We start from the raw sequence: 21,591 nt of genomic DNA on the forward strand, positions 1-21,591 counted from the left end.
TATTATTTAAAGTGGCGGCGGCAGAATATTAAGTTTCTGCTCCTCCTTTCAACTCTTGTGTTCTACTGCTTCTCCTCCCTTTTCCTCTTCTTTCCTCCTACCTTTCTTCTTATTTTCGATCCTGAAATCCATTAGGGTTCAAGACTGATAACAGTCCTGAACTTCTACTCAGTTTAATATTAGTAAGCTGCTGGTGGAAGGAGACTCTCAATTGACTGTTAGTTGGTTGCAGAAGGAAGAGTCTAGCCTGTGGAAATTCTCAAATGAAAGAAAGAAAATCAAGCAGCTAACTCAGAATATGATTGTAAGGGTTCAATGGGCCAAGAGGAGCACTAATTCCATGGCTGACACATTGGCTAAACAGGGGGTGGGAAGATCTAATTTCTTTTGGGCTATATTGTAATAGGTGTTTTCAGTTCGGTAAGTGAGGGTTAAGATTTCTTACCCCTCCAATCTGGTTGTAATTTCCATATATTTTTAATAAAATTACTGTTATTGATAAAAAACAAAGTTATTTTTTAATCCTATTTTTTGCATGAAGGAACTCACTGTTGTTGAATCAAACTCTTCAAAGTGGAGGAAGTAGCTCATGCCCCCATCCTCTAACAATGCCATCCACTGAAAAACTCAAGTATTTTCATTGTCTTTACCCAATCAATTATCTTCATTGTGATACTTTAATAGCATCTATAGTTTTGCATTTTCTTTCTTTTATGATAAATAACAGCATTATATTAATAATATAAAGAAAGAACCCACCCACATCTGTTTAGGATAGACAGCAGGAACAGAACAAAGACAGCAGAAATCTGATTACACCAATATAAGCAAGACAAAAATCAGATTACAAATGGAGCTGGGGACCAGGCATTCCCCCTACACACCCTAGACAATTGATCCCCACTGAAGGTAAACTATGAACTAGGATGTTAGCTGATCTTGCAAGCCAATTTCAGATTTTTGGCCTCTCTAACCAGAAATCTGAACTTCCAAGCTGGTTCTGCTTCGGAGTTGATCCAGGAGATGACTATATTACAATCTGTCAATGCTCAGCCCCATCCAATTCTGTGAAGCCAAAATTTAAGTGTATGTAAGTTGCAACACCACCAAAAGTTCAGCCCTCAAGGAAATACAAACTCCAACTGCTCCACAGAAACTTAGTTTGATGGAACCAAACTCATCACGTACCATATACCACCAACCCCTGACTCCTCAGGATTAACAAGACAGCAGACATCAATATTGAACTTAGGAGTGCCTACCTGAGGTGGCTGCCATAAATCATTCTTCTTGGACTTCCCACTGGAAGGCCAGCAATGTTTTGCCATCCTGTTAAAAGATCATCCATTTTAGTATCTTTGAATTCTTCACAAAGCACCCAATGAGCCACTCTTACTTTGATCAGGTCAGTCAAAACACCTGCCCCCAACTGCTTGTTGTCAAACACCTTTTGTTCCCCCCCCCCCCAATGTACCCTAAAGCATAGCAGTCCTTGTACAATGCCACAATAGTTTCATTCTCTTGGTGTTACATCCAAACAAGTCTTGTGAAGACAGCTCCAAAACATTTTGAGGGGTAGTCCAAGTCTTACTAAATAGAGAAAAAATGGTTCCAAACCTGACTAGTGACAAGATAGGAAAATGTGGTTTGAGCTTTTGCCCCTTTTGAGGCATAGAATGCACACATGTGGGGATAAGCACCATCATTTGATCTTCCCTTGGGAGTCTATCACAAATGTTAACAACTTGAGGAGCAGCTTCCCAACAGAACACATTGACCTTTGGGGGAGAGGAAAGGAAGATGAGAGAGACTTGGATTGGGCAGTATCTAGCAGTTTGAAAAAAAGAAAGAAAATGAGGATACCGTGAAAACACCGGGAAGGACAGGGTGTCCAGATTCTCTCAACCTGCCCAGAAAAAGGAATGAAGATAAGGTTAATATTATGCAAAAAATCTAGGTCAATCATTTCTCAATCAACCAGGACTCTTATAAATCCCAATTGCCAAGATATGTTGCCACTTCCAAAAGCGGCCAACTCAGCAATGAATTTATTTTTATGCAAGGAAAGGCTGTATAAATGAGGGTAAGCAAGAGAGGAGAAAGACTCCCTACCATAGATCTTCCCAAAATTCCACCTGTTTACACATTGGATAATGTTGAGATTCCTAGAAATGCAAAATCCCACCTATTAGAGCATAACCCGTGAATACTCTTAATTACCAAATGCCACAAAGAATTGTTTTCAATGGGAAACTTCATAACCACTTTCCCAGCAGAGCACAGTTTCTTTCCATCAACCTACAAATCCCTTAACCCTCTGTCTCTTTGCTATTTGATACATTCTACCAACTCAACAAGTGATCCTTTTTTGTCATTCCCTGAATCCCAAAGGAAATCCCTTGTGATTTTTTGGAATTTTTTATCACTTTGACTGAGGCTCTAAACAAAGAAAAGAAGTAACCTGGGAGGTTTGCGAAAGTAAATTTGATGAGAGTCAACCTACCCATGGGAATGTAATTTTTCTTCCAAGCCACCATTTTTTTGTGAACCTTTCAATGGCTTCTTCTCAAAAACCCAACTCTTGTTGAATGCTTCCTAGGGGTGACCCTAAATATTTGATTGGTCAACTCTTAATATTTCACCCTACAATGGCTGCACTATCCTCTAGCTCGACCAGATCTAGGTGAATCCCCATTAAAGCATACTTGGATGGATTAATCTTCAATTCCGACACCCTTCACCACATTAAAATCTGAGATATCTCTAAACTCTCCCAACATAATGGTGTCATCTACAAACTACAAGTGAGATACAACATTCTCTTCTCAACCCACTCTCAGACCCCTAAAATAACCCCTATCATCTGCCCTCTTTACCAATTGTCCCAACTCAGCTACCAAATTAAATAACAAAGGTAATAGTAGGTTCCCTTGCCTAAGCCCTCTAAATGCTTTGAATAATCCCTTGGGCACACCATTCATTCACAAGGATTGAGAAATGAGAAGATTTCAAGCACCCCCTCATCCAACCAATCCATTTTCTACCAAAACCTATCTCCCATATTATACCTAGCATATCTAGTGCCTCTCTACATTACTTTAGACTCTTCTTTTTGGTTGAGTCATGAACCTAGGCTAAATAAGATAGCAACATTTTAAGGTGGAAGCAAGAGATAAATAAATAGGGAAGTCTCACCATTGGCTTTGCACACCACCATTATTTGCAAAAAACAACAATAATACTCCCAAGTTGGAAACTTAGAGCAGCACTAAAATTTATGTGTTTGCAAAAGAAAATAAAAGAAATGAGAAAGAAAACTGGCCTAGAGTAGAACAGGAAAGAGCTGGTTCTTGACAATCTTGGTTGGAGGGGTGTAATCCATGGTTCTTCCCAGAGCTCCTTGCATTTCTAGCTAGGGAAACAACTAGAAAGGATAAAGGCAAACCCATGGCGTTCAAAGGACATGAAGGTTTCTCACCAGCTGGCAAGTGGAGAGAAGTGTTGAAAATAGAACGAAAGGAACTGTTGTTGGAGGAAACTTTTTACCAAAAGGAGTTTACGATTAAGATTAGAGAAGGAAAGAAAGGAACAGTTCTGTTAGTAGGAGATGCCGTTCTGTGGTTTCAGAGTTTCCTAGATGGTGCTGCTGGCCAGGTGAGTTGGAGTGAAAGGTGGAAAGGTACGTTCAGGCAGGCAAGGAGAGAATACGCAGCTGAGAGAAGGAAGAACTCTAGTGGTTGGTTTGTTACCTTGGAAGAGAAGTTCAACAAAAGGAAGAGAGAGATACTAGTTATCCCTGAAGGTGTTTGGCAGCAGGGATGGACAGCGGTGGCTAATGCTCTACACAGGAGATTAGTCAGTAAGGAATCAGAGGCAGTGAAGGTACAAACAGAGAGAGTAGTTGGCGGACAGAGTAAGAAAGAAGAGATGACAGAAAAAGGAAAGAGACTGGAGAGGCTGGGCTTAGAAGACACAGTGGGAACCCAACGAAAGCCAACTGTGGCGTTTACTATCCCAGAACCAAGAATTGCATTGGCTGGGGAGAAAGGAAACTGGGAAAAGAAATACATCTTATCTGCGAGGGAGGAGGTGAAGGACTGGAAGGGGCTGCTAGAAGAGGTGACAATGAAGCTTGGATTGAACCAGACGGTCATCCTTATTCCTTTCAACGATAGGCAAGCAGTCCTTGATGTGGGTGAGTTGTTGATGGAACGAGTGAAGGCCCTGTAAGAATTGAAAACTGGTGTCCTCTTTCGAATGAGGTTGCTGCTGTAGATGGAAGCTTTAAACTGAAGCTGCTGGGTTTACCCTTTCATCTCTGGCAAAAATCAACCCTGGAGAATCTGGTGCAGGCGATGGGCGGTGTTCTTCTGCCGTATAAGACCACAGATTTGAAGGCAGATCACTTGAGAGTTGCTGGAATGAAGCCTGAGAAAGTTCCAAGGGTAGTACAAATATGCGCAGAAAGCTACTGGTATAAAGTCTGGGTGAGTTCGGAAGTTGAAACGTTGCAGTGGCTGGGGAGGTCAAAGCTTGAAGGAGATGATGACATGGCAAGATGGGTTACAGTTGGCGGGTTTGAGCAAAGGAAGTCTAGACATGTGGCAGCCACTGGAGTGAAGCCTTCTCTAAATGAGGAAGCTGAAAAGTCGAAGGCCAAAAGCAAAGAGGCATTTGTGGAAAAGTATTCAAATTTTTTTGAAAACTAAAACAACTCTACCGCTGTTTTGTCCTATAAAGACTTGGTCAAAGGGGTAACCAGGTCAGACCGGGGGGGTTCGGCTCAAGACCAAGTTCGAGCTGCTCACCACACTCTCTGAACCGACTGGTCCATTTCCGGGTTGGGTGGTTCTCAATGAGCTTAAGGGCCACAATCAGTTTTTGGACTCATGTGACCACTCACATGAGTCGATTCTCTACTCAGCCGTTGATAGACAAGAATATTGGTCTATCTTCTTCACGTGGCTCGACTCTTGGAAACCGAAATTTTTCTTCAGGCAACCAGAGCTTATCAAAGAGGAAGCTGGGCTGGTTACCGGTGACAAAACATAGAGAAGGCAACCAGGACAGATCAGAACGAGATAGGCCAAACCCGAGGTACTCCAGGGGGAGTAAGGAAGACTGTGAAGATGAGGACGGCGGATGGGTAAGTTGCGACAGTTCAGAGGAGATGTCAGACTCAGATGTTGAAGCTGAACTTCAGTGGGAAGATCGTCAAGGAGAGTTGGAAGATGCCCTAAATACTGATATCCTTTTTCTCAGAGCATGTTGCAGAGGATCCTTTCTTGCATAAATCCTCCACTGGGTGCGGAGGGCTGAATGTTGCCGAGCATGCCTTGGAAGACAAGGGGGAAAATCTAACACCAAGTAAGGGAGAACCAAACTAGGAGAGTAACTTAAGACAAGGGACATGCAAGAGAACTTCGGCTGCTCATCATAATTCGAGCAGAAACGACACAGGCGGGGATGAACAACAGAGCCTTGGACAAGGGTGAAGTTAGCCGAGGTGCCGACCAGATAAGCCCTACACAGAGAGTGAACGGACTAACCCAGTTGGTTGTCTCTTCTCATTTTCCTTCAGTCCCAAGTATGGTTGTGGTTTCGATTTTAGATACTAATGTCTGCTCTGCCTGTGATGTTTGTCTTTCAGATCTCAGTCGTGCCCCTTTGCTGAATACCCAAGGTCCAGAGGCTAATACTGAAGAGGTTGGGGAGTTACATGAGGGGGGTGAGAAGGTGATGAGAAGGGAGAGTGGTAAGATGGAGGAGAAGGAGGGGAATAGGAGGAGTGAGGTAGGGAGGGGGGAAAGGAAGAGAAGGGAGAGGAAGAAGTGGAGTCATTAGCTGAATTTGTAGAAAAGTTAGGTTGTAAGGTGAGAGACCTAAACGAGCTGAAAGGGTACTTATGGGCTGAAAAAGATGGTGGGAATAGGAGAAAGAGGAGGCTAGGCGAAGTTGAGAAATTGAAGTTGGAAGTGGATGTGGGCACAGAGGCTAGAGTGAGGAAAGGGAGGGGAAGAAAAGGAGGTACTAGAAGGAAAGGGAGTGGGGCTAGGCAGAGAGCTATGGAAGGAACGAAGATTGTAAGTTGGAATGTGAGAGGATTGGGGGTGTAAGGAAAAGAACTTTAATAAATGAGGTTTTAAAGAAAGAAAATCCAGACATTGTTTTAATTCAGGAATCTAAACTTATGACATTTGACAAAAGGTGAGCTAGAAGTGTGTGGAGAGTGAATGGACTGAGGTGGGTTATGAGCCCCTCATGGGGCTCATCTGGAGGGTTAATTACTTTGTGGAAGGATGAAGTAGTGGAGGGAGTGGAAAAATTAGTGGGAAGGTTCTCAATTTCTGTCAAATTTAAGCAAGTGTCAGATGGGTTTGAGTGGGTCCTTACCAATGCTTATGGTCCCAATGATTACAAACAAAGGAAGGAGCTTTGGAAGGAAATGGGAGATATTAGAGGTCTATGGGAGGGGCCATGATGTGGGAGGGGATTTCAATGTGATAAGGTTCATTGAAGAGAGCAACAAGATGAGACAAAGGAGCATTACCAGCATGAGGAAGTTCAATGAGTTCATTAATGCTTTTGAGCTAAAGGAATTGAACCTTTCACATAACAGCTTCACCTGGTCTAATCTCTAAGCTGAACCTATCTGCTCCAAATTAGATAGATTCTTGTTCACCATAGACTGGGATGAGCATTGGGGAGATCTGGTGTCAAGGGCTCTACCCAAAGTTACTTCTGATCATTGGCCAATAATGATTGGTAAGTCTGATATTGGTGGTAGTGGGATCTCTCCCTTCAAGTTTGAAAATATGTGGCTACTTCACCCAGACTTCAAAGACAAAGTGAAAACTTGGTGGAATGAAAGTAACCCGAAAGTCAATTGGGAAGGGATGAAATTCCATTGGAAGCTGAAAGAGCTCAAGGTCAAAATTAAGGAATGGAATTCTCTCCACTTTGGTAGGCTAGAAGAGAAGAAGCAGCAGTTGATAAGTAAGATAGAGGAGTTAGATGCTAAGGAAGAAAGATGATGTTTTGGGGACTGGGATAAAGAACTGAGGTGGGAGCTAAAGAAGAGCCTGGAGGATATAATCTTCAAAAAAGAAGTAAGTTGGAGACAGAAATCTAGACACAAATGGGTGAAGGAAGGAGATAGGAATACAAAATTTTTCCATGCAATATTCAATGGCAGAAGAAAGAAAAACACCATATCTAAGCTGATTGTTGATGGGACAGTTTTAACACAACAGCAAGAGATTGTCGAGGCTTTTGTGGAACACTTTAAATCCATCTTCAGAAAGCCTCTACACAAGATCTCAGCCTTGTTGACACCAAAAGCATGCAAAATAGATAAGTTTGACTCCTAAAAAGTAGTATAAAAGAAAAGTGGCATGATTGTCTCTTCAACTTTTCAAAATTTCAGAAACTTCCTAACATGACTATAAACTAAATTGACCCTTTAAAATGATTAATACTATGGTTAAGAACTTAAGATGCATTATTTTCACATCATAGTAATTGTTCAATTACCATCTCCAAAAGCTCAATAGTATAGCACAATCTTAACTCCACAAATAATTAGTGCACTTTTGTATGTTCCTTTTGTTTCTATATGTATAGGGAGTTAGGGACCATTACAATTTTCTCTCACTCATTAGGCATTTATTTATCTTAATTCAAACCTCTTATAAGTTCCTGATGGGGTTTTCTTTGATACTAGTAAAGAAGATAGTTGTCTTTGGACCTTGCACCCATCTGGGGTTTTTAGCTGCGCTTTTTTTTTTTTTTAATATTTGTATTCTACTGCTCAATCCCCTTTGCCTTTCCCAATCAAAGAAATTTGGCGGTGTCCTATCCCCCTCAAGGTGGGTGCTTTTTGTTGGGAGGTTTTCCACGATGCAATTAATACCTGTGACTTGTTGCAGAGGAAGAGACATGGCTGGTGCTTATCCCCAAATTGGTATTATTTGTGTGAATCTCTGTATTTGGGATTGGTTTTTTTCTCTCTTTCAATGCAGGTGGAACACCCCAAATAGCTTGGACAGGTTGTTTTATCCTTCTACTTTCAGATGGCCAAAAAGGAGGGGGAGAGTTCTATGGAGATGTATGAGGGCACCAATGATTTGGACAATTTGAAAAGAAAGAAACCAAAGAATCTTTGATGAAAAGAAAGAAGCTTTAATAGAGGGGGTTATGGTAAAGGTGGCACATTGGGTTCAAATCTTGGAAACAGCCTCTCTGTATGTGCAGGGGTAAGGCTGTGTACATCTATCCCTCCCCAGACCCCACATAGGTGGGAGCCTCATGCACTGGGCTTCCCTTTTTATGTAAGTAGAAAGTAGGGGATAATTTCAGCTTCATCCTCTTCAAAGTAGAAAATTTTAAGGTCATGGGGTCGACCTGAGAATGGCTTCCTTAAATTAAACTTTGATGGAAGTAGCTTTGGTAATAATCTGGGTCCCTCTAGAATAGGAGTGATAAGAAATGAAAGTGGAATAATCGTGGGATTATATTCAGGTCCTCTTGGCACTGGGAATTCCACAACAGCTGAATAGAGTGCAGTGGTGTTTGGATGCAAAAAGTTTTGGAGGTAGGGATGAGAAAGTTAATAGTTGAAGGAGGCTAAAAAGTAGTCATAAGCTGGTTGAAACAGAATGAAAATGCTCCATGGTACTTCAGAAATGAAATCAAAAGGTTTAGAAGGCTGTCAAGGAACATGCAATTGTTATTCCATTGGATCCCAAGGTCGGCTAATAGTCTAGCAGATGAGTTAGCAAAGCAAGGGGTCAACAGGACACAATGCTTTTGGGCTCAGTTGTAATGTTAAAAATTCAAAGGGTTTTGGTTTGTTAAGTTGTAACGTAGCCAAGGCTACCCAAGAAATGTACTTGTTTCTTTCTCTTTCTTCTCGATTAATAAATTCTTTTCGTACTGCCAATCAAATAATCAAATAATAATAATAATAGTAATAATAATAATAAGCCCATTAGGTTTTAAATCCTTCTCTACCTTAATCTTTCTTTAAGGCTTCGTTAACTTCTAAATCCAAAACTCTAGAAAAATATCCATTTTTTTACTCCCCAATTCTACAAAGATATCTATTTTCTCTATTTCCGATAGGGCTCCTAAGACCTTCAAAATGTGAGATCCAAATATGTTTTTCATTTACAAATCTTTGAAAATGACTTCTCCACCCCCTCTAAACACTAAGACACTTATATTTGATAGCCGCTGAAGTTGACAATCATATTCTTAAATTGTTTAGTGTTTAATCATTTTATCCACTAAAAAACAAAGCAATAAGTCATCCAGTTCAGCCACTTCACTTGTTATCAAACAGCTTCTACGTAGCCTATAGATGTGAATCAGTCCTCTAATATCAAGAGTAAACTTAGGGATTAGCAGAAGAAAACAGGTCTGAATAGCTGTACAAAAGAAGAAGATGGCGAAAAGAAGAGGTAAGAGAAGGAGTCGAATATTCTCCATTCTCCTCTAACCCTATTTTATTAAGATCTAAAAATTTGATGATGACAAGAATGCCCTTAAGTAGGTGGCCAGCTTGGCAGTTACATAACGAAAATAAAACAAAAAATAAATAACAGGCCCATTAAGAATAAAATAAAAGATATTACAAGAAAGGATGTTAGGGCCCATTCGGCCTAGTCTCTTACACTCCTCCTCAAGCTGAGCATAGATGTCAGTCATGCCTAACTTGCTTATATAAGGTGTCAATTTCCCTCTTGGAACTCCCTTGGTCAAGATATCAACCAATTGCTCTTCTGATGTGATGAATGGCAAACAAATTTCCCCTGAAGAGACTCCTTCCCTTATGAAATGCCTATCAACCTCAATGTGCTTAGTTCTTTCATGTTGAACAGGATTATGTGCAATGTTGATAGCAGCTTGGTTGTCACAATAGAGCATCATTGGTTTCTCATAGTCCACCCCCAATTCCTCTAGAAGAGATCGTAGCCATAGTAATTCTGAAACACCATGAGCCATTGCCCTGTATTCTTCTTCAGCTGAGGATCTAGCAACTACTGATTGTTTCTTACTCCTCTAAGACACAATATTCCCAGCAACCAGAGCACAATAACCAGAGGTGGATCTTCTATCATCAATACATCTTGCCCAATCAACATCAGTAAAGGCTTCCAGCTTCATATGACCATGCTTAGCAAATAGAATACCTTTCCCTGGAGTACCTTTCAAGTAGCACACAACCCTTTCTGCAGCAGCTAGATGAATATCTCTGGGAGAATGCAAAAATTGACTAATAACACTTACTGCATAGGAAATATCTGGCCGAGTCATGCAAAGGTATAACAACTTCCCAAGCAGTCTCTGAAACACTCCCTTATCAGACAAAGGTTCACCATCTATAGCAGAAAGTTTATGATTAGGATCAATGGGAGTGGAGATGGGTTTAGCTCCAAGTTTACCAGTTTCAACAAGAAGATCAAGGACATATTTGCACTGAGATACGAAGATACCATCCTTAGATCAAGCAACTTCAATGCCCAAGAAATACCGAAGATCTCCCAAATCTTTGATTTCAAATTCAGAGTTGAGAAAATCTTTTAGTTTGCTGGCCTCCTCAATGTCATTACGTGTGACCACAATATCATCAACATAAACAATCAAGAAGGTCACCGGAGTCATTTCTCTTCAAGAACAGTGTATGATCAGATTGTGTTTGAATGTAGCCAAAGGAGACAAGAGCAGCCCGAAATCTCTTAAACCAAGCCCAGGGAGATTGTTTGAGACCATAAATAGATTTGTGTAGTTTACACACCTTGCCTTTCATTTCTTTCCCATACACTCTTGGAGGTAGAGACATATAGACCTCTTCATGCAGGTCTCCATTCAATAAGGCATTTTTAACAACAAACTAGTGTAGGGGCCAGTCAAAAGTAGCTACTAGAGAAAGGAAAACCCTGACTGAGGTCATCTTAGCTATAGGAGCAAATGTCTCAAGATAGTCAATGCCATACATTTGAGTGTAGCCCTTAGCAACCAACCGAGCCTTAAACCTCTCAACAGAGCCATCAGAGTGATATTTAATGGTAAACACCCATTTACAACCCACTGGTTCCTTCCCTTCCAGCAAGTCCACAATATCCCAGGTATGGTTCTTATGCAATGCATCAAGTTCAGCCACCATAGCATCCCTCCATTCAGCTTGACATAATGCTTCCGATACAGACCTGGGTATCACATGGGAAGAAACAGAGGCAAGAAAGGAGTAGTAGGAAGGGGAGAGAAGGTTGTAAAATAAGTGTTTGGAAATACAATGGGTTGTACACTTCCGTTTGCCCTTGCGAAGAGCAATAGGAAGGTCAAGATCTGGGACAGTCAGAGATGGGTCAGTAGAGGGCTGACCTGTTACCTCAGGAATGATGGAAGTGGCAAGATGCTCTTCTAAAGGATTGGAAACAACCTGCACATGTCTGAATCTCTGCCTTTGGTACCACCTTTGGAGAGCAGGAGTAGAAGCAGGAGGAGCAGAGATATCAGAGGTAGGTCCAATGGAAGAAGTGGACACCCCATGATCTGACTCACAAGGGATGGGAAGAGGAACAACTGGAGACATAGCAAAGGGCTCATCAGATTTCTCCCCCTCAGGAGGAATGTTAAAGAAGGGAGTCAACTCGACAAAGGTGACATCCCGAGATACAAATCGGGTGCCACGAACTGGATCAAAACAGCAGTAACCCTTCTGTGTGGAAGCATATCCCAGAAACACACACTTATGAGCCTGGTTCAAACTTGTGCCTTTGGTGACTATGAATATGCACATAGCAAGTGCACTCAAACACACGAAGAGGAAGGGAAAAGAGATCCTCATCCGGTAAGAGAAGACTAAAAGGAGTTTTAAAGCCAAGGACCCGAGAGGGCATATGGTTGATCAGAAAGGTAGTAGTAAGAACAGCATCCCCCCAAAATTTTATAGGAACATGGGATGCAAATAAAAGGGATCTGGCAACCTCAACCACATGTTTGTTCTTTCTTTCCGCCACCCCGTTTTGTTGTGGAGTGTAAGAACAAGAACTTTGATGAATAACCCCAAAAGTTTCAAGGTAGGTGGAGAGGGTTCTCTCAAAATACTCCTTACCATTGTCAGAACGGAATACTTTGATACGAGTATTAAACTGGGTGAGGATGAATTCATGAAATTTTTTCACAATAGCTGGTACTTCATCCCTGGATTTCATGAGATAAATCCAAGTGTAACGCGAATAATCATCAATAAAAAGGATAAAGTACCTGTAGCCTCCCATGGTTGGCATGTGATATGGCCCCCATACATCAAAGTGAACAATATGGAAAGGAGAAAGTGATTTTTTATTGCTAATTGAATAGGAATGTCTACAATGCTTTTCCAGCTCACATGATTCACAACGAAGACTCGATAAAGACACCCCTTTAAACATATCTGGGAATAGATGACTCAAAGCAGAAAAAGACAAGTGACCAAACCGAAAATGACATAATAAAATTTTGTTAACAGACTCTGACATGACTGATTCTAAGGCAACTCCATGAGGTGGTCCCAAAGCATGATCCGGTGTGTCCAGCAAGTATATTTTGTTTGCCTCATGGCCACTCCCAATCATCCTCTGAGACTGCAGGTCCTGAAAAACACAATGAGTGGGAAAGAAGGTTATGCTGCAATTCATGGACTTTGTTAAGCTACTAACAAATAAGAGGTTTGTGTTAAGCTTAGGGACATGAAGGACAGAAGATAAGAACAGGGTGTCAGAGGTCTTTATATCACATTTACCAGACATGGGGGCAAGGGACCCATCGGCAAGGGATATTTTCTCTTTCCCAGAGAGAAGGTGATATGAACAAAAAAGGTTAGACAGGCTGGTCATATGGTCTGATGCACCGGAATCAATAATCCAAGGGATTTTATGATTACCTGAAACTGAAGCATGATTTGTAGAAGCATGAATACCTAAGTGAGCGAAAGCCGATGAAAAAGTCAAGCTTCATTGCAGCCAACTGCTCAATGGTTGATTTCTCTTCACTCTCCTTGCTTCCTCCTTCAGGTACTGTAGCAGCATTAGCAGTCTTGGGTTTTCCCACCTGACTGCCCTTCTTAGAGTTATTGTTGTTCTTAAACCTATCAGAGAGAAGTCCAGGATGAAGCTTCCAGCAGGTGTCCTTTGTATGTCGTGGTTTCTTGCAATATTCACACACCTGCTCTCTTTTCTCAGTAGGGCCCTTTGGTTTCATTCCTGCATGTGCAAAATGTTATGTAGGTGGACTCTGCAACTAAACCTGCCGCCTACTCTCCTCACTACTTATCATAGCATATGCCTGTGAAAGAGAAACCTCATCTCTGGCCAAAATATTATGTCTAATAATATCAAACTCAGGGTTGAGTCCAGTGAGAAACTCAAACACCCTATTTCTCTCCACTAGCTTTCTATACATTTCAGCATCCATTTTACTCTCCCATACCACTGTCTCCATAACATCAATTTCCTGCCATAGGGATTTAAGTATAGAGTAGTAGATTGCTACACTCTTCTCCCCCTGTCTCAGGTTCTTCACACCACTTTTCAATTTATATGCTCTGCTACATTCAGTTTCTGTGAATAGGTCTTAGTAACATTGTCCCATATCTCCTTAGCTGAAGACATCCAGAGATAGTGTTGGCTTATATGGGGTTGCATAGAGTTGACTAACCATCCTATGACAGTATAGTTCTCTTGCATCCATTTTTCAAATTCAGGGTCTGTCTCATCGGGTTTCACCTTATTGCCTGTGAGATACCCGAGTTTTCCTCTACTACAAACATAGATTTTTATAGACTATGCCCAAGCAAGATAGTTCGTCCCATCTAGCTTAATTGTGGTTACACCAATCAAAACGGAATCTACTGAGGCAAGTCTAGAAACCGGCACCTGCTTGAACTCACTTCCGTATGTCTCCATTAATCAAACGGAAATCAAAGAACCAGAAATTTTGACTGTGTAAACTTACTTGAAGTCAAACCAGAACTCGGGTGCTTGAAAAATTAGGGTTTTGCTCCGTCCAGCTGATGAGAGGAAGAGAGAAGATGCAGCCGCACCAACCAAACTAACCCAAACTCTTCCAAACCTGAACCGCCCTCCTTTAGTAGTCACCAAACACCTTCCAAGCACAGAACGCCACACCCGAGCTTCACCTTTCCTGATAACCTCGAAAATCTCTAGTCGGCTAGGGTTTCAGGCAGCAACAGAACAGCATCACTTCTTGGCAAAATCCAGCCAGATCTAAACTCTCCAAACCCTCTACCAACTAGGCAAGTGATTCTCTATACTATAGAGAACCTATCTCTCCATACACTCCCTTGATTTTAGAGTGTACAAGAACGAAGGAAAAAAAGGAAGAGGAACTAAACCCGCTCTGATACCAAGATGTGAATCAGTCCTCTAATATCAAGAGTAAACTTAGGGATTAGCAGAAGAAAACAGGTCTGAATAGCTGTACAAAAGAAGAAGATGGCGAAAAGAAGAGGTAAGAGAAGGAGTCGAATATTCTCCATTCTCCTCTAACCCTATTTTATTAAGATCTAAAAATTTGATGATGACAAGAATGCCCTTAAGTGGACGGCCAGCTTGGCAGTTACATAAAGAAAATAAAACAAAAAATAAATAACAGGCCCATTAAGAATAAAACAAAAGATATTACAAGAGAGGATGTTAGGGCCCACTCGGCTGTTAGGGCCCATTCGGCCCAGTCTCTTTACACTTATATGTGAATGTCAAGTCAGTTCAGTTAGACCACAACATGCAAGTGGTCTTGCAATTAGTAAGAGGTTTAAGGCCCACCATTTCCCAAACCACCCCCCTCCAAACCTTGAGAGAGAGAGAGAGAAGAAGAGTACACTTATTCAAAGGGCAGCCCAGTGCACGAGGCTCCCACCAATGCGGGGTCTGGGGAGGGACAGATGTGTAGCTTTATGCATAGACATACAGAGGCTGTTTCCAAGATTTGAACCCTGGTCACCCAGGTTGCAATGGAGCAACCCAACCGTTGCATCAAGAGTACAGTCAATTGATCATTATTTACAAAGATACTTGTACTGGCAGCTATTTTCCACTAGAGAAGAATAAGGTAGATTAATTTTTTTATCTATCTAGACATAGGTTAAAAAGATGAAATGGTGACTGGGTTTTTCTCTATTTCCAATAGAACTCAGAATAAGACAAGAAGTGATAAGTCCACTATCCAGAACTATGACAAGTATCCTAGTCAGTCAATTTATGCTCTTCAATCAACTGCCTGCCATATATTTCCTGAAACAAAGAAAAAGTCAAGATAACACAACCAGACTGAGCATATAAGATTGGACCCACCAAAATCCTGGTCTAAGGCCCCTACCCTTTCTATATGAGCGATGAGAATAGCAGTGCAATGAAGGATAGCTCTAACCCATCCTCAGACTTCCTCACAAGATAAAAGAGATAAAGGTGGAGAAGATAAAAATCAATTTGTTGATTTATTTTTGTGAAAAAAATAAAAATATTCATTGTTGTTTACTTTGCGATCTCAAAGCCTGTCAAAAAGAGACAAAGTAATCATGTGAACATGACACAATAAATACAAAGGTGATATCAGCAAGTAAATTAGTACCCATAAAAAATCAAATTATCATTGTAGATTTAATGAATGGAATCCTGAAAGAATGTTTAATGAGAAGGATACTTAATGAATTAGCAGCAATTAACCCATTTGCACCAGCCAAGCGTATAAGCAGGACGTTCAGTCCTACATAAATCCCAGAAGAAATGAGCAAGAAATCATTTGAGCTCTTGAGTTGGCTCTCGGTTGCCACCGCATGTAGAAATGCTTCAGATGTTCCTGAAGCAAAATCAAATAAATGGAATCTTACTCTGTTTGGAAAACATCATCTGATCAGGCACCAATATCAGATATGCATCAGCACAGGAAAGAAAAAAAGAAGAAAAAGAAAATATGATGTCAGAAGAATTTAATATACTAATATGCTACTAATTTATTTAAGCTCCTTAAAGTCCTTGCTTTCTGGTTGTAGGATTACATCGGTTAGTATTTGTGATAAATAAATAAATATATATATATGCATAAATGTTGCCCACAAGAGACTTCATCTAGTTGTGGAAAATCAATCACATTCCAGCTATGAAGTGTTCTGGTGACAAAATCAAGTTTGGAGAAGATGTATGCTGGAGCAATAGACTGCTAAAGGATTGTTTTGTACTATTTACTCCATCTCCTCTTTTAAACTTAAATTTGTTTCTATTTCTAACTTTTTTTTTAAACATGTCTACATGCCAAAAAGTATGGAGTATAGCCAACACTTACCATTTTTCACAAAATTGAGATCTAGAATTATCTCTGACCCACTATAAGTGATAGATCAATATCTCAGATTTCCATAATAAAATAGTCTAGATCATTACTTTATGGAGTACTGTCCAACATTTTAGCAATTAAGCTCTAGAATCATCTTGGACATGCGATCAGTTGTATGTCAATAGCTCAGATTTCCATAATAAAATAACCTAAATCCTAAAAACCGGATAACTAGAGCTAGAGGAATGAAAAGTGGAAACATGAGCGTGGATCAACACAAAATCAATAAACTATCATTATCTATAATAATTCCATCAATAGAATGAAGGACATAATGAACTACTAACCATTCATAGCTAGAACAATGACATAGAAGCAATAATAACTGAGGGCAGTTGAAGCTTCTCCATCACTCCATTTCCTACCATATAGCACTCTAATGAGGACATAGGAGTAACTTGGACCAAATCCCATAACCAGAAAACCTACAGGAGGCACGAATAAAATTTAGACATTAAAAAGTGGCCAGGGACTAAAATTTTATGGGGCTTCACTTAAGCAATAAGTAATATTTGATCAATAGAAGGATAAGCGATAATTTCTGGGGTTGATAATCAATAAAAATATGTACTTTCTCCAAAATAAAGTGTACATACAATGGAGTTTATATACAGCCAATCAAATATCAGGTCTATTGTAAGGGAAAAAGAAATAAACAAGACAGAGATAAACATAGACCAAAGTGAGTCTCACTCCATTACAGTTCCATGATTTGATTAAATACTGTTTACTTAGGTCTTTCCTCGGGTGAATGCATCCTCTGTGCAGAGGAGGGCAAGAAGCTTTATTAATAAAAATTTCCAGAAATTCGATTACACTTAAAAAGAGCTAAAATATATTGCAAGCCTATATTTCCTGGTGTTCACCGTTTCCTTCTGAAAGCTAGTGATTTTCTTATCTGTTAGTCCCCATACCCCATCCCCCATGCAAAGGCTCATGAATCAAACTCATCTCCCACACACACACACAAACACATATATATATATATATATATATATAAGCGAGAGAGAGAGAGAGAGAGAGAGAGAGAGAAAGATGTTTATTATTTTGTGATAGTAGATGTTCAAGACTGCTATCAGTCTTGAACCCTAATAGATTTCAGGTTCGAAAAAGGAGAAAAATGTATAGAGGAGAGAGGAGAGAGAGTAGAGAGAGAGCAGTAGAACACAAGAATTGAAAGGAAAGACAGAATCTGAATCTTCAGCCGCCGCCACTTCTATTTAGTATTTATAGGTTATGCTAGTTACATGAAAGGACAAATCTGCCCTTGGTATTTACAGAACACATAAAACAATATAAAACTGAAATATAAATAACAACTGGAATAACAGATTGACCACCAGCTAACCCTAGGATGACTAGGGCACATTCTACCCTATGGACAGAGTGGGACCACATCTGTGGGGTCCACATCAGTGTTCTCTACACTCCCCCTCAAGTTGGGAATAAATATTTATCATTCCCAACTTGGATAGATCCGCCTCTAGCTTCTTTCTTGATACGGCTTTAGTGAGGATATCTGCTAGTTGCATACTGGATGTGATGTAAGGGAGGCATACTTCTTGAGATTAGACCCTCTCTCGTACAAAATGTCAGTCAACTTCAATGTGTTTGGTTCTGTCATGCTGCACTGGATTATGTGCTATATTAATAGCTACTTGATTATCACAATACGGCATCAGGGGCTTATCATACTCAATACCCAACTCCTCAAGTAGAGATCTCAGCCATAGGATTTCAGCCACTCCGTTAGCCATTGACCTGTATTATGCTTCAGCACTAGATCGGGAGACAACACTTTGTTTCTTACTTCTCCAAGAGACCAGATTACCTCCCACAAGAGCACAATATCCTGAGGTAGACCTTCTGTCATCAACACTCCCAGCCCAATCGGCATCCGTATTGACCTCCACCTTCATGTGGTTATTGTTCTTGAACAGTATACCCCTACCCGGGCATGTCTTCAAGTATGCTAATATCCTTTCTGCCACAAGAAGATGTGTAGTTCTAGGAGAATGCATGTACTGGCTGACAACACTAACAGCATAAGTAATATCTGGCCGAGTGAGGCAGAGATATAGGAGCTTTCCTACCAATCGCTGGAACATAACCTTGTCTTCAAGAGGCTCCCCACTCTCTGCACTAATCTTGTGGTTCTATTCAATGGGTGTATCCGCAGGCTTGACACCTAACTTTTCAGTTTCTGCCAACAGGTCTAGGACATATTTCCTCTGAGATATAAAGATCCCCTGTTTGGATCTAGCAACCTCAATACCCAAAAAATACCGGAGTACACCAAGGTCCTTCACCTCAAATTCTTGATGGAGTTGTTTAAGGGACTCAACCTCATGGCTATCATTCCCTGTCACCACAATATCATCAACATATACTGCAAGTAGTGTCAAGGAGGACTCTACCCTCTTGATGAATAGAGTATGATCTGACTAGGCCTGTACGTAACCGAACTTCACAAGGGCGAGTCTGGATCTATCGAACCAAGCCCTAGGTGACTGCTTCAAACCATACAAAGCCCTGTTGAGCCGGCAGACCTTCTTACCTGTTTTTGCATCATAGAATCTAGGAGGCAAACGCATGTAAACCTCTTCCTGCAGGTCTCCATTCAGAAAAGCATTTTTCACGTCCATTTGGTATAAAGGCCAAGTGTGACTTGCTGCAAGGGATAATAGGACTCGAATAGTGGTCATCTTGGCTACCGGGGCAAAGGTCTCTAAGTAATCTATACTATAAGTCTGGGTGAACCCTTTTGCAACTAACCGAGCTTTATACCTCTCAATGGATCCATCTGCATTGTGCTTCACGGTAAATACCCATCTGCAGCCAACTGGTTTCTTTCCTTTGGGCAGATCAACTAGCTCCCAGGTGTTACTTTTCAACAGTGCATCCATCTCAACCTGCATTGCATCTTTCCATTCCAGAACGGATAGGGCTTCTTGCACTGTTCTTGGAATAGGGACATTGGCAACGGAACTAAGGTAGGACCTGTAGGTAGGAGATAGGCGATCATAAGATAAAAGTTGGGAAATACAGTGGGTTGTAGATGTGGTACAATGTCGTTTCCCTTTACGGATGGCAATCGGAAGGTCAAGGTCATCTGCAGGAGGTGAAATGGCAACAATAGAGGAAGTCTCTGTGGGCCCTAGGACTGTAATACCTGGACTTGGAGCTGCAGATGAGATTGGAGATAGCATGGACTACTGATGACCGGGATCAACCTGCCTACATCGCCTGTGATAGACTCTCAACTCCTGATCCCTCTGACCACCCTCACCATTGCAGCTCTCATCGCACAATGGAATAGGTAAAGGAACTGCCCCACTCTCACTGCTCTCCCCTTGAAGGAAAGGACTCAAACCCCCACTCTCACTGCTCTCCCCCTAAAGAAAAGGACTCAAACCCCCACTCACACTGCTCTCCCCTTGAGGAGAAACCCGAGGATAATAGGGTGTCTCCTCAAAGAAAGTGACATCCATGGAAACGAACTTCCTCCCTGAGACAGGATCGTAGCAGCAATAACCCTTTTGAGTTTGTGCATAACCAAGGAAAATGCATTTGGAGGCCTTGGGTTTGAACTTGTAGTGATGGGGCCCGAGAAGCTGAACAAAGCAGGTACAACCGAATGTTTTAAGGGGAATAGAAAACAACTCCTCACTTGGGTATAGAAGTGAAAAAGGAGATCTCATATCAAGGACCCGAGAAGGAACCCGATTAATAAGATATACCGCCGTGAGGATAGCATCACCCCAGAAGTGAATAGGGACATTGGAGGTAAACATAAGACTTCTAGCCACCTCCAAGATGTGCCTATTCTTCCTTTCTGCAACTCCATTCTGCTGAGGTGTATGAGGGAAAGAGCTCTGGTGTATAACCCCATGATTAAGAAGGTAAGATGCCAATGGTTTAGCAAAGTATTCCTTTGCGTTATCGGATCTAAGAACTTTGAGCTTGGCATCAAATTGGGTTAGGATCATTTGGTGAAAGTTTTGGGTCAAGGCAGGAACCTCATCTCGTGAACGCATGAGATAAACCCAAGAAAAACGGGTATGGTCATCAACAAATAACAAGAAATATTTGTACCCACCCATGGAAGGGATGTAATAGGACCCCCAAACATCAATATGCATAATATCAAAAGAATTATTACTCCTTTTATTACTCAATAAATAAGACTTTCTACAATGTTTAGCAAACTCACAACTTTCACACTGCAACTGAGACAACTCAATAGACTCAAATAAAGCAGGAAACAGACTCTTTAGAAACCGAAAGGACGAATGACCCAATTGGTTATGCCAAAGCATAACCGAACTCACACTCTGAGAAACAAAAGACATCTTCTCTACTGACTCTTCCTGACGAGACCTCTCCTCGAGCAGATAGATCCCATTCGTCTCATGGCCAGTCCCAATCACCTTCTTCGTCTCCAAGTCCTAAAAAACACATCGGTCAGGGAAGAAGGTTACTAAGCAGTTCATATGCTTGGTAATACTACTGACTGAAAGAAGATTAGTATCAAGCTTAGGAACGTGCAAAACAGATGACTGGGAGATAGTATCTGATAACTTAATATCACCCTTCCCAGAAATAGGGACCAGGGAGCCATCAGCAATAGATACTTTATCCCTACCCGAAGACAAATGGTAAGTGGTAACAGTGAAGGCAAGCTAGTCATGTGATCGGATGCACCTGAATCTATTACCCAACAATGTTCAGTAGTACCTGGAGCTGAGGCATGGTAGGCTGAGGCTCGAGTACCTGAATGTGCGAAGGCAGATATGGCAGGAGCTGATGGTGACTGCAGTGGCTGAGCTGAACTTCCAACTTCCTTTTCTAACTGTATTAGGGCATCCCGAACTGCAGCTAAGGTCTCTAAAGGTGTTCCTCTTGTGCCAGATGAGGATGTTGAATCAATGTTCACGGCCACATGAGCATTGCCCTTCTTGCTTCTCAACTTTGCCGGAACCAAGTGAGGATGTAGTTTCCAACATGTTTCTTTTGTATGTTTGGGTTTCTTACAATGTTCACATACCACATCCTTTTTGTCTTCCTTCATCTTGTCCTTCTCTGAATCACCCCCTGGTTTGGGTTTGACAGCTACAAAGGCTGGTGTGAGAGGCTGAGGTTGCATCATAACTTTCCTTTTGGTCTCTTCACTATGTACTGAGGAGTATGCCTGAG

At 41.2% G+C, this 21,591-nt stretch overlaps 1 protein-coding gene across 4 annotated transcripts in view; it reads right to left on the reverse strand.

Moving 5' to 3' along the window:
- Nucleotides 1–21,591, reverse strand: part of LOC148873295 (lipid transporter) — a 66,102-nt gene that overhangs the window by 13,371 nt on the left and 31,140 nt on the right. For all 4 annotated transcript variants that reach the window (XM_088966656.1, XM_088966658.1, XM_088966659.1 and 1 more), the window contains 2 exons: nucleotides 16,683–16,820; nucleotides 15,706–15,861 (listed from right to left, as the gene is read on the reverse strand). In XM_088966656.1, coding sequence (XP_088822782.1) covers nucleotides 15,706–15,861; nucleotides 16,683–16,820 — 294 coding nt within the window. The remainder of the gene's footprint in view (nucleotides 1–15,705; nucleotides 15,862–16,682; nucleotides 16,821–21,591) is intronic.

This window comes from Nelumbo lutea, chromosome 1 (assembly GCF_056320005.1).
Source record: "Nelumbo lutea isolate HS-2025 chromosome 1, American lotus-T2T, whole genome shotgun sequence".
Taxonomy (NCBI): Eukaryota; Viridiplantae; Streptophyta; class Magnoliopsida; order Proteales; family Nelumbonaceae; genus Nelumbo; species Nelumbo lutea.